At 28.1% G+C, this 18,422-nt stretch overlaps 1 protein-coding gene across 1 annotated transcript; it reads left to right on the top strand.

Annotated features, from left to right (window-relative positions):
* The first annotated feature begins 2,618 nt into the window (after positions 1–2,618).
* Positions 2,619–16,432, top strand: LOC107165017 (uncharacterized). The gene is made up of 13 exons (XM_015513062.2): positions 2,619–2,785; positions 8,198–8,290; positions 8,584–8,650; positions 9,140–9,289; positions 9,394–9,605; positions 10,523–10,671; positions 10,737–10,845; positions 10,916–11,074; positions 11,570–11,692; positions 11,763–11,979; positions 12,041–12,322; positions 12,391–12,612; positions 12,699–16,432. The coding sequence occupies exons 3-13, from the start codon at positions 8,584–8,586 to the stop codon at positions 15,731–15,733; spliced, it is 4,725 nt and encodes a 1,574-aa protein (XP_015368548.1). The 5' UTR covers positions 2,619–2,785; positions 8,198–8,290; the 3' UTR covers positions 15,734–16,432.
* Positions 16,433–18,422: the final 1,990 nt, after the last annotated feature.

The following is an 18,422-nucleotide window of genomic DNA, read 5'->3' as shown; positions in this document are numbered from 1 at the left end:
CTGAAGAGTAGAATCGTGATCCAGTTGCACACGTGAACGACAAATAATTTATAAGTAAAATAATAATAATAAAAAAAAAAACGTATTTTTTGATTATGACAGTGGTTTATTTTATAATTCGAATGTACTTTTACCAAACATAATAGAAGATACATAAAAGGACAACGCATGTTTATAAAATTAGTTCAGACTTCAGAATAATACAAGATAGATACAACCTACCTTTACTTATCAAAATCTATAGGTTTTTTCTTTTCTTTTTTTTTAATCTCTTTACAAAATATTTTAAAGGAGTTTAAAATAAAATCTATACGTAGATAAATACTATTTATTATATCCTAAATATTGCATTAGACAAGATTAGATTTGTGGATAAAATCACATACAAAACAAATGCACCCATTAATTTTTAGGAATGAAATACGAGTAGCTAAACAAAATTGAATTTGAAAGTATAAATTGACTCCGTTTATGCGGCCTTTAGCTTTATATATTTTTTTACAAAATTTAAACAATTTAAGACTATGTCTCTATACATAATACCACCTGAATTTAATATTCAATTTATAGAAATGGAGAATGAAATTTACATTTTTCTTGGTTTGCACTATACAAAGACATGTTGTGTTTTAAACGAAATTAAATGACAGACAGTATCATTAGATTCTAAGAGGATAACGGAGGCTAGATTAATGAGATGATATTGATTTATAATTTCATGTTATTTTTTCTAAATAGAAAAATAATGTTATTTGTATAATTAACATATTTTAATTAGATTTTATTATATATAAAGAGTAGACAAACAGACACTGGCTAATTATTAGAATTTATTTAATTATAAAAATACTTGTACCTACATAATATTATTATGTTAGCTTAATTTCTTTATTTTTTAACAAACCGATGACTATAATTTTTTTACTCATTTTATTTTAGACCATCATCAATTTTGTCAAATTTAAAAAAAGTAGTTAGGTATGGCCTTTAAAAATACTTATTTATTGACTATTTGACTATTTGTTCAAGGTAATTTCAATTCGATCGGTAACTTTAATAATAAGACCTCATAATGATCTTGCGTTTAAAAAAATTGTGTATTTTCTATCATAATAATATAGTCCAGGACATTTTAAACTTGTTTGTATAAATATTTATTAAAGTATAAGCGGAAAATCAATCTCTTATAGGTGATAGGCAATAGCAACTGGTATAGCAATCATTAAAAAAATATTTTTGAAAACTAGTTACATTAAATTAAGCTGGCTATACGTCATTTAATATAATATAAAAATAGTAAAATGGATTCAGAGAACATATATTATGACTTTGTTTGGCATGGTGGAATATCTATACGCTTAAAACTTGTAGGTGCGCTCGCATAATAGTATAAATAATACTATCTTCTTTTTTTGTTATTATTATAAGATTTTTAACACCAAACTTTATAAACATTTAAATAAAAGTTGTATAGTTCATCATCATTAAATAAAATAATTACAATTTTGATCAAAATTCGATTGTACCGGTCTATCAAGCCATTTTGATCCCATTGAAATAATTAAATAATCGACTGGAAAAATGTATTATTTTCTAGTTATTATGCACAATATTATATTAATTTTATAATGTACTTATCCTTAATTTATGATTCTTTCGTAATGAATTGACAAAAATAATTTAAAATACTTGACAATTTGTAAATCTTTGAAAACTATATACCGTTTTCTCTGTATCTTTATGCACATATTGACAATTTTTAAATATGTAAAAATTTTCATCTTCTACAATATTTTTATGCATTACAATTAATGGCATTACTAAAATTACCGTTTATATTTTAATGTAATCTTTTCTTTAACAATATAATTATTGCAAATAATATAAACTGTTAAGTATTTCAAATATAAATATTTTTACTGTATGCGTTGTTTACGTTGTTTGGAAAATATGTATAAGTATCTTGTCTATAACGATTGCACGTGAAAATAAAATATGTAACTTACGACAATTCAGTAACTCGCGATGATATAAGATTACTGCGTTTCTGGTGTAGGTTTTTTAATATTATCAATCAATCGTTCACACCTCGATTTGTTTTCAGACCTGTGCGTGTGCGACATGGAAGCATTGGATTTGCATACACAGAACGCCGCGCCGCCGGAGGGCAAAGAAGATGGCAGAACAGTGATGGGCATAATAATAAATAAAATTATGATATTGAAATAAAAGAAGACTACCTATTCACGCGCGGGCATTGTACACACTTAACGGGTCGTCCTTTTGTGGTAATAACAAATTAATCGATGATGTAGTCAGCGTAATGTGAAAACGAAATTTTAACGGTGAAATGTCGCAGGTATAAGATTGTGACGACGAAGACGACGTCGACCGAATCATACGCTGTCAACCCGTATTATTTCAGTGGTTCTGAATCTTGTCGACCTTGCATCGCCAAATTCATAAGCACATAATAATAATCATACTAACCATAACACATAATATTATTATTCATATAGGTAATATAATATGTACCGCATGTATCAACGGTAATATATTTTGTGTATTATGTATTTTCGTATTGCACGCAAACGCCGGCAGTGCGCACCTGGGCCGCCCAGTCTGAATGCTGCATTATCCTACAAATCACTTTCACCTCTCGCGATACTGGACCAAGAGCTTTGGCACAGTTAGTGCACGCCACTTGTCGTCACCGGCCGGCATATCAGCGGAGAACACATTAATTTAATCCATCCGAACTGTGATATTTACATTTTTTTTACACGTAAGTATAAACAATATTATATATGTATATTTATTATGTTTTAAATGTTATTATTGAATAATAGCAATACTATGAATAATGAATATGAAAAAAAAAACAAGTTATGTCGTGTTAATATTTATAAATAATAATAAAACTTATAATACTAATAAAATTTATATACCATGTTATAGTGTGTATTGGGTATATTGATAACTGTGGTTGACAATCGTTTAACGTCTACCTGCAAACATGTAGTTTTAAATTTTTTTTTTTAGTTAAGCATCGATAAAATTCGAGTATTATTATTTTTTGTAGTTGAATGGTTTCATGTTAAAATGACACAATGGAAAACTTCATTTGTTTTTTTTTTAAAAAAGTAAAATTTTAATATTCAGAAATAACTCGATGAATAAATTATTAATATAAAATAAATTATCATTTATCCATCAATGATGAATATATTCATTTATATTTTTTAACGTAAAATATCTCTATTATCTATATTATATTCTTAAAATGAAACCAGCAATTTATTAGCTTATCGATTATTTCAGAAAAACAGTTTAAACATTTTACTAACTTACTACTTAATCATTAAATAAGCATGCAAATTAGTATAAATTTGTTTAATTAAAAATGAAAATCATGAATAAAATAATGTTATTCAATTTACAATATTGTACGGCCACAATTATATACTAATACAAATATACTATATACATATACATAATTATTATATCATTGTATGCTCTTAAATTCAAAAAAAAATTACATTGTAGTATTGTAATCACTATTAACTTAGTTTAGTTTAATAAGTAACTACCGAAACTATTCTATTAACGTAGTCAATAATTATAGTAAAAAATAATAAATAATAGTAACAACCATTTTAAATTACTTCGTTAAAAAAAGGGGAAAATAATTATCGATAAGTTAGCGAGATGGTTATAAATTTATCATACAAAATTTAAAATATAGGTAAAATCGTTAAAAGATATTGATGTTTCGTTAAAAAATATTGACTACCTATTCCTTATTAGTTTTTTAATATTTGGCAGTTTTTAGATGCAAAGTTATTAAATATACCCACCTAACATTTATATTATTGTAGTTGATGCAAAAATATTATATAATTTATTTAACACTTATTTGTAGAATATAACAATAAGCTTTATTTACAATTTATTTTACACAGATTTAATTTTTGTGTACGATATATTACACCTCTTTTACTTGTTAATATGTATAATTAGGTTTAATATTTTGTATAAAGTAGTCCATTTTGTTCAAGGTTATAATGTTCTTAAAAATTACTCTAACTAGAACTCGATTACATTGATAGCATTTTAATGCTATGTAATACTTATAATAGTCTTGTGTGACTAGGTAGTAAGTACCTATATAATAGTATTATTAATTTAAAACACTTATACTTACATTTCTAAAAGACCTTAAATGGACTAAAAATTAATAACCTTAAAAAGAATCTGATTAAATAAAAGTAAAAGTACATTATTATATTCTTATGAATATTATACCTATATTTACAAGGAAAGATAAATTTTTATGGCCATAAAAAATATTTTTGGTATTTCCTATTTATGTAAAGATTACTTTATTTTAATTGTTTTAAAATTAATAACATTAATTATGTAAAAGAATCATTTTATTAATAGTGTTTAATACAATATATAAGTATTGGATTTATGCTATCTTCTTATAAATTTCATTTATAATTGAATTATAGAAGTAGTTTATTTTATTAATCAAAATTATTGATACATTAGTATAAGTAGGTATTGATATATATTATCACTTTATTATATATTTATGTGGCGCTGAGTAAATTCGTAGTATTTCAACAAATTAAATAATAATATAATACTATTATTTATAAAACTTAGTTTACGTAACATAGGTTTATTTAATAATCCGGTTTTTAAATATTACAAATCATTATAATCTAGGTCTTTAACTCTTAAAAACGATTTTTTATTATACCTACTACCAAACCAAAAATGTATCCTCATTTGTATGCACATTTTAAAATTGTATGATAAAAAAGTTATCAGTGTTCCTATAAATATAAGGAGAGACGTTTATAAAAAAATATGCCTTATTACGAAATGGTAATGAAATAATATTATGTTACGCACGTAATCTGTTTCCAGTATAAAGATGGATGACTCAAAATGAATTAGGTATACTGCAGCAAGTATGTGAGCTTGATTTATGTTTAAGTTTTTATAAATTAGTTCACCCATTTATTAAAACAGTATATGAAGTAAATAGATATGACGAACTTGAAACAATTATCGCGTAATGGTATTTAAAAGTATTAGATAATCAAAATCTGTAATTTATTCAATCTATAAATCTATTTTTTTTAAACGTGGAGAGGTCAGTACCTACCCACATCAAACGGTCTTAATGTCCGTGTTTTAATGGTGTTATTGGATTTATTTTTTATGGTGTAGACTGTAGATGTTGTAATACTGCCTGAATTAAAGCTAGATTTTTTAATATCGTACAGTTAATATAGAGTTATTATTAGCGCATATATACCTATTCTACAACTGGGTAGTTTTTCACTTCTCCTGAACATTTTTGTGAAAGTGTGTGACCATTTATTGTTGTTTATTTTTCTGCTCTTAGATTCAGAATATACTGAGTAGGTAGGTAAGTAAGTAAACAGTAAACGCTGTGTCGCTATCATTTTGATATATAATGTTTCTCAACTTCATATTAATAGATGATTATACTTAAAAAATAGTTACACATTTAATATATGACATGTATTATTTGTATTTGTGAGTGGATAATAACATGTAGATGAATATGCAATTATCAACAGAAATAATTGTTTGATGGATATATTTTGCTTATAAAACATTATAAAATATAAATTAATTTTGAAATATTTAAAACATAAATAAATACACATTTTCATATTTTATTCAATTTTTAAATATTGCATCAAAACACGTGATTCATGTTACTAATAACTTTTATGCAGTACATACATTTTATATATTGCATGTAGCCTACATATAGAGATATATCTATTACAAAATGTTAATGAGATACTTTATTACTGTTATTTGTATTCATCATTCATCACGATTTTCGAATTTTGAAAATAATAATATTATGTATACCTAGTGGCCAGTACTACGTGTAAAATTGCATTCAATTATGTTAAATGAAAATATTAATATTATTTAATAAAATTTAATTTTTAATATTTCATAATACACGTCACGTGTAAGTATAAATATGCTTACTATTAGCACCAACAAAACTGTTATTGACTAAATACTAAATAGTATAACAGGAGTATATATTTTATATTATTGTGTGATACTCATAAAAAAATGTATGTATTTTGTTTTCTTGAATATTCGTGTCTCCATAATACCTCACTTAACATTACTTTATGTTTTCGAGCCAAGATTAGTCAATATAAACTAAAATACTATGCACATGACTAAAATGCAAGTCATTTATGCAAATTCTCTGTTAATAATATCATTATTATTGCTGACGTCATTTCATAATAATCATTCAGACAGTCGTTACATGACAATATATAATTTGCCACCAAAATATAGTTCAAAATGTAAATATAACACAAAATAACTGTAATGCAATTTGCACTCAAATAAAGTTGGTTGATACTTACTATCTTTTCTATCTATAGTTATATTTCCTATTCACAAAAACATTTATTTGACTGTTTTTATTTTTATTGACATGTGAATAATACTGATTTATTTTAATATCAAACTTCGTGCACATCGTAGTCGGAAATAGATTTATTTTATATACCTGCGTTGAGTGACATTAATTGATGTAATATACTCCATATAACATGGAATAACTGTTATAGAACAATACAATATAGCTGTTTACGCATCGTTAAGACTTGTCACTTGAAATCTCTTGAATTTCCTTCTCAGTTTTACCATTTTATTTTACTTTCTGTTCATAGTATAAGATCGTCTTGGTCCTTGGAGAATAGATACCTACTACATCGTATCAATTTTGTTTAAAAATATACAATTTCAAGTGTCTTGAATCATTTGAGCTTTTATAAAAGCTTGCATAAAAATAGATTGTGAATAATTTTCATGACAAATCTTTTTAATATATCTGTGATACTGTTGTATTTTTTCAAAGTTTTTGGTATTCGATTTTACCTAGGACTGAATAGTAAGTAAAATACTGGAATTCATTTTTATACAATAAATTATAGTGTTATGATATAATTTATCTTGTAAAATATTTGAAAAAGTAATTCCTTGAACTAGTAAGTTTTTAAAACATTAAAAAAAATGTTTGGGGTATTATTAAATACTAATAATATTATTATTCAGGAAGGAAAAAATTATTTAGGTTAGAACTTTTATTGCTGAAGCTGACACTAATAAAAAAAAACCCCCATTGGAACATAATAGTGTAATACAATCAATAAAATGTAATTATTATTATATGAATTCACTTATTAACTATTATGCGGTCTTGAATTCGTTATACTGTGATGATATACCGATCAATGCATTTCGGGATTCAGATAATTCTACGTCGTTTAATGTTATACTATACTCTGATAAAACAACGAAAAAACAAATAGTTCATTTGGCTAATAATTTAAAAACATTTTATGCGAATATGCCATATTGTCACCAATTAAGAATTGTAATAAAACATTTATAGGATACTATAGTACCTAGAAATACTAGATATAATAGTATATATATATATATATATATATAATATCATAATTATGTAATGCATAGATACTGTCATACTGACATATGATATGACCAACAGATTATTTGGTATACGTGGGTAGTAGTACGAACGTGCTTGCGCAGAATAACGCAGGAAATGAGGATATCGTCACAATGGGTAATTAATAATAATGGTAAACTGACGACTTAATAGTTACTTAAAGTTTCACTGTAATAAAATAATATTATATTATACAGGCATTAAACTTCTTAATAAGACGCCTAGCTGTTGGTATCTATTCGTTCGTAAAAGTTAATCCGACATGTATATCTAGATAGGCGTCTTGCAGGCCTGTGACATAAAAAATAATATGTCGCGACGATGCGTGCGCGAAAACTATTTCAAAATTAATAGGTATAAGCTATTATGTTCGTTAAACGGGTGAGGTTTCTTCGCGATACCAGTCAAACCCGATTGTCAGTTTTATATTCGCCGATAGATGTCTATATGTACTTATGTAATACGGTTTGCGAAGGATATTTCATCCTCTCTCGAAAAATAAAAAAATTATATATGAATATCGAGAACACCGCCTCGGGCTTTCCACTGTAGACCGCTCTACATTTATGCTATAAGCCTACCCACGTGTATACACACGCACTAATGACAACTTTTATTTTTATATTTTTTTCCAAGGGCGCCAACGCAAAAAATGTACCTGCAACGCTCGACATAACATTTGAAAGAATATTGTGAACGAAAAGTGAAAGAAAAATTTTAAAAAAAACGGTTCGTATAATATAATATAATAATAATATTATGTGATCTACATATGCCCAGAAATATTGTTCTCATTATATTATTATTAACGTTAGTATTTAGTATACAATTATACATGAATGACTATACTCAGATCTCGAGTGTTTCAAGAAGGTCGATTAATGAATTATCGGTTAATATTTGGAAGGTCGACTTTAGTCGATGGACTGTCGAAAGGCCTCATACATATATAGTATACTCGTACATTATACATTAACCATATTGGTCATATACATCAATATAAATTGTTATTTTAATTTCAGATGGCTGAAGGACCAAGATTGTCCGTTCTACTAATCGTTTTCCTCGTTTTCAACTCGGCATATTCAGGTAATTAAGCTTAGGTTTTACTTTTTATTTGAATTATTATTTGTGATGGCGTGGTTAGGAAATTATAAAAAGATTTTACCAAAAAATACAATTACAAAACGATTTATTTTTACTGTAGGTATTTATAATTACAATTATGAAGGGATTATTTATTTAAATTTACGTTGGTTAATACAAAATACTAATTATTTAAATATTTATTAAATTCAAAACAAAAAAATAAAATTTACATAGGACAAATTTTAATTGTTAAAAATAATAATTCTAGTTTATTTTAAACATATATTAACCAAGATAGGTATGTACCTAAAACGGCCATAAGATAATTATTAATCTAAACGATTTAAATTAATTAATATAGATATATGTACTTACTTAATATCGGAAAACAATTATCATACACACCAACGCATACATAAATTAATTTTGTAAAAAAAATTTGATTTAACTCTTTCTAATTCGTACAAAAATTTAAATTTATAATTTTAGAGAGTGCACAAAAATGCGAGAGTACGCCTATGAAACAGATCATTTGCGAATTTGGAACTGCCAAAGACATACCTAACTTTGACAGTTGTTTGTGTACACACATCGCAGTTCCGGTCACCTTAGAATCGGAAAAAGACGACGAAACTTCGGGTAAATATAGTAATATAATATAATTCAATTGTATTATCGATTACGACGTGATATCCACATCATGAACGACTTATTAATTTTATATCATCAATCGTGTGTATAAGACTTTACGTCGACGATCAAATCGTACAAACAAACCAATGGCAATCTTAAGTCGTTGGCTGCTATTTCCATGTACGCGGAAGACGTTGCAAAGAAGACAAACCAGATTTGCAGCGAGATCGTCAGTGTGTTAACATACTACGATGGCGTACAATTGGATCTAAGGCAATCTGACGTGTCCGTAGATAAATCACTAGTTGTGCATTTCTTCAAGGTGAGTTGGTCAACATAATATGGCACACCCTACTATATAATGTACCGATGGCATTCCAGCAAAACTATACCACAGCGTACATTATAATCATAACTACGTACGTACTTTTATTATGTGATTATTACACGAACGATAATAATTTATTATTATACATTTATACCGTCTAAACACGGAGGTTTCCTTTTTTTTTAATGGTATTACTTTACTCGTATACGACTGTCCGTCTCAAGTTCCAAATGATGAATAGATAGGTAACTGATATACATAGACACATAGTAGCCATAGCCTTAAACTTGAATTTCACATCATGGTGTGATGTAATAGGTACAACTTGACGTCCGAACTAATAACATAGACATGTTAATTTGCCCGATCGACGGCAGAAGATAAATTATACCTAATCCCACACGCAGAAGCAACGTCAGATATTATTATTATGTTCGTCATATTTACGCAATAACGGGAAGCTCAAGGTCACAATAGGAACTGGCCATTCATAATAATAAATAAAATCTAATCCGAAACCAAAACCGAAACGTGAGACATATTATTGATTGGTGTAATGGAAAATTGGAAAAGCATTATTTTCTAATTTACTGCATAATATATACAGATATATTTTATATATATCATATTATATAATATATGTGTGTGTACAAATTATATCGACGGCAGTGCAAGTTTTTTCATTAAAAATAGGTACACTCTGTTTCTATCTACCTATTAAGTAAAATAATATTTGGATATAAGAAATAAAATCTGAAAAGATATGAATAATATTGTTTATTATTGCGTATTTAAAATGCAATTTTTAATTTAATTTTTATAATTTACATTAATTTTTTCTTTTGATTATTTATATTATTTTTTTCTAACTTATCAACAATGAGCAGTTTAAATAGTAATCATTTTCATAGGAACTATCGTCAGAAATCGAGAATAAATTTAAAATAGATTCGGCAAATAGTTCTTTAAAAATATTTAACAGTTCAAAAGAAATCCAAATGGTGCTTCCTCCAAATGCTGCCATATTGACGAAATTTTATGATCTCAAAAAACTTTCCAAGTAAGATGTACAATCATCTAAACTAACTCTAAGTGAAATACCAAGATGTGTTCTAAAAATTTTAGATATGTGAATTTCTTCATAATTGCAACACACAATCTTGTGGACAATTCTGAACAAGGTTATTCCTACCACCCTAGTCGCCTTATGGGAGCCGACGATTTACTCAATGCTGTAAGCAATTTGAAAAAATTAACAAGTGTAGGAATACAATTATTAATTTGTAAGTTTTTAAACATTTCAGGATTCCTTAGTCGATCTTGTAATTGGACTTGGTATTGAGCATTCATCTATACTTTTATCATTGCCTTCTACTGCAAGTAAATTTGAGCTCAAGGATCCCACCAGGAATACTCCTCGATCACTAGTAATCGGATTACCAACAACAATTACACGCCAAAAAGTAAATAAAAATTACAATATTTAGGAGTTATAAAGAACAATTGTTACACGGGTACCTAGTAGCAATATTTTTTATAAAATTAAATTAGCTTTGGGTGTAAACATTAAATGTGTTGGTCATAAATTAGGTATTGTTTGAGTCCTAATCACGATATTATAATCTTTTACTCAAGTTTTATTTAATTTATTTGTTATTGTTTTATTTTAACTCTTAAAAGTTTCAATATAAAATAGTTAAACAGATTTTAGTAGGTATATCTACTATTTAAAAATGGAAAAAATATATCTGTTACATTTAACCCAAGCTTTGTTTTAATTATTGTTTACACATACTTATAAATGTACTATTTTGATCGATCGATTGATTGATGATAATAAGATGAAAAATTAAAACTTTAAGTCTTGCTAAAAATTATTTATAACATAAAAAATGCATTTGTATTTTTTCTTTCTTATGATTAACTCGACACAACTTAAATATTTGACAATATTTTAGATGTGTGAAGAAATGAAAGAAGGCAATTGGACTATCGAAAGAGATGAAGATTTAACAGCACCATATGCATTTATGAATAAAACATGGATGTCATTTGATGACAGTGTCAGCGTTTCAATTAAGGCATGTATAATCATTTTTAATTTTAAAAATATTTACCACCTAATTAAAATCAAACATTTCTATATTTTAGGGCAAATACATATTGTTACGAGATTTAGCTGGAGCAGTTATTACTGACGTAGAAGCGTTGGATTGGAAACTGACATGCTTAAACCAAACTGCAGTAGAACCTTTAAAAGAACTTACAAAAACTTTCACTGAAACTGCAAGGAAATCTAGATCAGCTCAATTATTAAGTTTACAGGAACAATTACAAAGACCGGCTGATCAAGGATTTTATTTTAACAGTACTATAATAAACTGTTGATGTTTAAATTCACATAATTTCACTAATTAATTTTATATTAGATGAAATCAGTTATTCACCATATTACATCGAGAGAGTGGTTACAAGGGACGGCGAAGTTCATGCAATTCGAAAAGATACAAAAACCGAATTTGAATGTTCACGACAAGGGTACTTTAGACATCCAAGTGGTTGTAATCGATTTTATCGTTGCGTGAAATTTGACCAAAACTCTAACTATTTTACGGTCTACGAATATGATTGTCCTGATGGTTTAGCGTTTGATGAAAAAGTTGAGGTATGCGTATGGCCAGGATCTTTATCAAATACAGGAGCTTGTCAAGGTAAACAGTCGATAGTTTTACAAAATTCAATACGAAAATCAAAATATTTGTTTATATATTATTTTTAGGTTCAAGTGAAATAGCTCCGGTTCCTCGAAATCAATTTGTCTGTCCACCCATAGAAGGTTACTACGCTGATCCTGAAAACTGTCGGTGGTTTTTCGCTTGTCTTGATCATGCTAAAGATGGTTATACTCCACTTACAGCATACGAATTCAGATGTCCTTTTGGATTAGTGTTTGACGAAAAAACATTAAAATGTGATTGGGAATGGAAAGTGGGATCTTGTGGTACCTATATCAAAATAATATTTTATTCTTTATTTGTATTATAATTATTATTATATACTAGTCAATAATGTTTTATTTTATTCTAGGAGCCTCAGGAAAATCATATAACTACGGAGAACAACCTTACCAAACAAATCAATTCAATGCATTCTACGAAAAAGAACAATCCGTTCCTTATTATGGAAAATATAATCAAGATCAACCACAATTTTCATTTGATCTCAAAGACTCTTATATCTCTCCGAGTAAATTTAATTTCCCTTATTCTACAACTAGTAAACCCTATTTACCGTATGTATCTACAGAAAATTATGTTACACCCAATGCACCTCAGTTCTTATATAGTTCAGCTCAACCATACGCACCACCAAACGGTCCTCAGATTTTATATGGTTCACCAGAAACCCATGTTAACCATAATCAATATCAGTCATTATATGGAATAACTGGAACTTACTCTTCAACAAAAAGTCCTGAATTCCCATATGGATCTACGGAATCATATGCCACTACAAGTAAACCACAATTATTTTACAGTCAAAATGAAGGTTATTCCAGCACAAGCAAACCTCAATCATTTTATGGATCTTCAGAATCTTATTCTACTACGAGCAGACCTCAATCATTTTATGGGTCTTTAGAATCTCATTCTACTACAAGCAGACCTCAATCATTTTACGGATCTTCAGAATCATATTCTACTACAAGCAAACCTCAATTCTCATATGAATCTTCTACGATCAAACCACAATTCCCATACATCAAAACAGATGCTTTTATAACACCAAATCTTCATAGTAGATTACCAAACTTCGATTTGAATAATTATAAACATTTTGGAATACTTTATCATCAACAACGCGATTCTGAAGTAGAACGACAACGTCATACCGGAGTTCTTCTTCACCAACAAAATAATTTTGATAGTATACCAGTAAATAAGAACTACGATTCTCATAAAAACGATGTACAATATCCACCAATAAAAGATTTTGAATCATTTTCTACAACTCAAGGACCTTTAAATAAAATACCCAGTGCCAGACTTCACTCAGAAAGTTATTCTTCATCTAATATCTTCTCAAAACCATTATCATCTTATGAAAATAATGAATTCAAAAATTCATATACTATTTTGGGAGGAGCAAATGGATACGATTCTCACAAAGTTAACGAACAATATCAGCCTTCATATTATAACATAGAAGCATATTCAACAACTCTTAAACCCGTTATTAAATTGGCCGAGGTACCAAATTACACAGAATCAAACATTTATGTAAAGCCTACTTCTAAACCATTTGATGAATATTTGCACGAAGTAAAATTAAACGAAGAATCAAAATTACAATATTCTACTACTAGTAGTTCACCTTATTTATCTTCGTCTCCCAGTATTGAGTTTAACGATTACCATATTTCTTCTTCTACACAAAAACCAACTTTACATGACACCAGTTTACATAAAGAAAAATTCAAGGCTCAATTTAATTTTGATGATTATCTATCAAGGCTTTCCAGTCACCAATATCCATCTACTACTGCTTCTGTGGTCGACTATACACCGTCTGTTCATGGAAATAGCTTTGCACAAACGTTATCTACATATTCATCTACCACCTCAAAGCCATCTGTATTTTACTATAGCTCGCCGTCGCCAGTATCAGATGCATCTAATTTCCCGTCATATTCAACATCACCAAAAGTGAAAGAATACTCCGAGAGTTATGGTTCTTCATTATCATATCCCATAACTACTGAAAAATCCATAGATTATAATTCGCCTATTTCTTCAACTTATGCTCCACTAGTGTACAGTCCTTCAGTTACTCCAAGTGCATATACACCTACATTCAAACCAACGGTTGACTATTATGCTCCATCGTCTACAATTACTAATGACGATTCCGTTTTTGTCGAAGAGCTTATCTCCAAATTGTCAAAAAACCCAATCCCAATTACATACTCCACTAGTACTACTAAACCAATATATGCAAACTATCCATACCAACAAGCTGGAGATTATATACCAAACGATTCTTTCAATATTGACGAGTATATATCAAAATTATCCGAATCTATTGAAGATTCTACACCAAAACCATTATACTCTAGCACTTCTCAAAAACCATATGCTGTACCTTACAGTTCAAATGACTATTCATCTCGCCCACTACCCACTTCAGTTTATTTATCTTCAACCGAAGAACCTAAGGCGTTTGATCATGAGTCGTATTCAGCACTTCCTGTTCAATCAACTACGTGTAAACCTGAAGCATCGATAAAAATATCAGCCCCTAAAATACCATATATTCCATCACTTGAATCTGTTTTTAGTGTGAAACCTCCTGTAGCATACACCCAAAGACCAGAACCGTTGATTGGCTATTCTAGCACGGCTTCTGACTTAATAAATTATTATCATAATATTCACTCGTCTTTAGATTCAGCTTATCGTTCACCATTACCTAGATATTATGCTGCTCCTGTGGGAAATTCAGTCTACACAAATAATTATACATTGCCCAGAGAATATGAGAAAGACGGTGGACATCATTTACATGCAGCTTATCCGGCGTACCCTCTGAATCATCCAATAGTGGTTGAACCAGTTAGTCCAGAATTAAATGCAGAATTCGAGCGATACTATACAGCTGGAATAAGACAGAACTTGAAGAGCGAAGAAAACGGAAAAGTGCTTGTAACCGGTGACAATAGTCCTTTGATTGTAGGTAAATTGGGAGCTCAGTGTGACTGTGCAAAAAAGAAAAAGCCAACGATTGTATCAACCACAACCAGGACAGTAATTGAACACGACGAAGACGACGACGATGAAAAAACGCCGATTGTAAAGGAAGTAGAAACAAAGACCAAAGTAGTATTGGATGAAGTAAAAAAACCATCAAATAAAAAGTTATGTACCCGCGCAGGATTATTTAGAGATCCAAAACAATGTAATAAATTCTACTCGTGTAATTGGGACAAATGGACACAAAAGTATGAACTTAGTGAGTTTAAATGTCCAATTCACCTCGCTTTTGACGAAAACCTAAGCGCTTGTAACTGGCCATCTAAAGGACCAGCGTGCTCACACGATACCCTCATTAATTACTCAAATTAATTTTTTCGAAATCAAGAATACCTATTCAAAAATGAACATAACTTTTCATACGGAACACGTTTCAGTGTTTTTAAAAAACAATATAAATTTGTAAACATGTACACATATATTATTTAAGTGATAATAATTATTGTTCTTAATGTGTATACTTATACAATATACATGTTATAAGTAACACAATAATATTATTAATGTATTTTATGTATTTAAATTTGTAAGGTAGATAGGTATAACGGGTTGACTTATCACCAAAATATTATGCAAGTATTAAGTGTACATATTGTAGTTTTCAATTATTTTACATACTTATTCAAACGCAATGAATGTTACAGTGCATCATAATACGTATTTTAAATATAAAATATAGATTAAAATAATATATTGTATAATACTAAACTTAACTTAAATCTGTTTTTATTATTTAGTAGTTAATAAAAGACAATTATCAGAGACAATAAAAGTATTAAAACTGTGTTATGCAAAATTCAAATTGTGATTAACAATATTGTACAAATTTCAGCAGCTAAAATCATTCAACATGACATCAAATCGGTTTACAATAAGCAAAATCTTTACTTTTTTCTTACAAGTACATGAGTAAGACACAATATTTATAAATTCGGTAAATAGTAAATATATTTCATATCATCAATGTATTATGTTATAAATTATTTGTAAATAATAAATATTTTTAACAGCTATAGTTGTTATCATTGTTTTACTTTAACATGAATAATATGTTGTTTTTTTTTACTGCCTACGGAGTACGGATACTTCTTAATACCCTACCTACCCATTTATTTCATAATATTATATTGTATTTCATATTTTCTTATTTTTTCTCAGTTATTTTCTGACTGATTTCGCGTAAACATTTAAAATTTTATCCACACAACGGTAGCCATATAAGATCTCGTTAATCATAGCAAGTACCTACTATAGATATGTAACTATGTAAGTAAATAAGTTATTATTGATCGTTTTATTTACTCGTTGCTAAGTGTTGATAACAACTTTAAAAATCGAAAGCTGGTACATCGTGTACTTCGTTTGACTAGGTCAAGTACAAGGAGTATGATTATTGATCAGCGACAGACTGGCCCATTTTTATGAAAATAATAAAAATCTGAACTATACCGTTATATAACCAACCAGTGGCGTACGCAGGATTTTACATTGGGGGGGGGGGGGCTTGAAAATGGATTTACCGAGTGATATCCTCGAATTAGAAACACCCTTTTAGATATGTAAATATTTTTTTACCTCTGATTTATTAGATCATATATGTTGTGAAACATAAATATGGTGTACAGAACAACTCTAATACCTCCTTAAAAATTAATAATAAAGATTTACAAAAATATAAGTATAAATAAGTATTCTTATAATAAATTATGAATTTGGTAATACATCTAATATTAGAAATTATTAGTCTCCGGTATAAGGTTATGATTTAATAAAAACTACAATGACTGTAAATAGTGTAAATATATTTTAAACTTATTAGACTGGACTAAATGTATTTTATTGCCCATTTTGTTGTTTAAACATTTTTATTTAGTCCAATTTAATAACCGCTTAGGTGACGTTTTTGAAAATCATTGTAGAACTTCCAATATTACATAGATAACTGATAAGTATAATAAAGAAAGTCGAAAAATTATCGGAAATCGGAATGTTGGCTATTTTTATAGATTGACGTTGTTCGGATTGTTGGTAACATAGTACGTTCGGTTGTAATCATAGATTATAGATATCTACATATCTATGGATTGTGGTCGTCATCACAATTAAAGATATTAATTATAGTAATAATATACAATACAGGGTGATTTTTTTATCGAAGAACACTCATTATTTAAAAAAATATTGACTTTTTTCAAAATATTTTTTTACATAGTTTCAACTTGTTAAAAAACGAACGTTTTTATTCAAAAATTATATTTTTAAATGTTTTTTATCCTTATCATTTTTTAAGTTTTTACTTTTTTGAATGACGACATAGAGTTTTAATTTCATATTCCAAAGCAGAATATTTTTCTAAGTATTTTGATTCATAAAAATCGAATTTAGGACGAGTAGTTTATGAGTTATAAGTATTTAAAGTTTAGATTGGCAGAGTGGAGTGGTACGGGGTTACCCCGCAAAATGTTTGTCCACTACTCCGCTTGTCTAAACTTTAAATACTTATAACTAGGCTTAGGGACTTATAGCATTTGCATACTTTGTTTAATTATTGTTAAATATAGCAGAGTGCGAAATAAATTTATTTCTCGGTGCCACGATATCAGATCTAAAATTTGAATGTGCATATTTTTGCATATTTGATAAATTTTGCAGGAAAGTGCTTATTTTAACATTTTTATGCTTATTTTGCATATTTTGGCAATTTTTGAAAACATCAGGAAATATCTTATTGTGCAGTGCAATTTTCAAGGTAAAGAAATTAATAAAATAATAAGAATTAAGACATTTAAATATTTAAACATTATTTTATTTTTACTTTAGGATCGGAAGACACGGAAGAACACTAAAATTTAAACCAATTATCTTATAAAAATTCAATTTATTATATCATTTTCAATTCAAGTAATAATATTCTTATATAATATAAATTCTAATAAAATAAATATTTAATTTTATCACATATTTTTGTTATACCTATTTTTTGGGGGCCATATCTTAGTAC

Source organism: Diuraphis noxia, unplaced genomic scaffold, assembly GCF_037042655.1.
Source record: "Diuraphis noxia isolate RWA-SAM2 unplaced genomic scaffold, SU_Dnox_SAM2 contig0005, whole genome shotgun sequence".
Taxonomy (NCBI): domain Eukaryota; kingdom Metazoa; phylum Arthropoda; class Insecta; order Hemiptera; family Aphididae; genus Diuraphis; species Diuraphis noxia.
The sequence above is the reverse complement of the archived record's forward strand: the minus strand, read 5'-3'. Positions and strand labels throughout refer to the sequence as shown.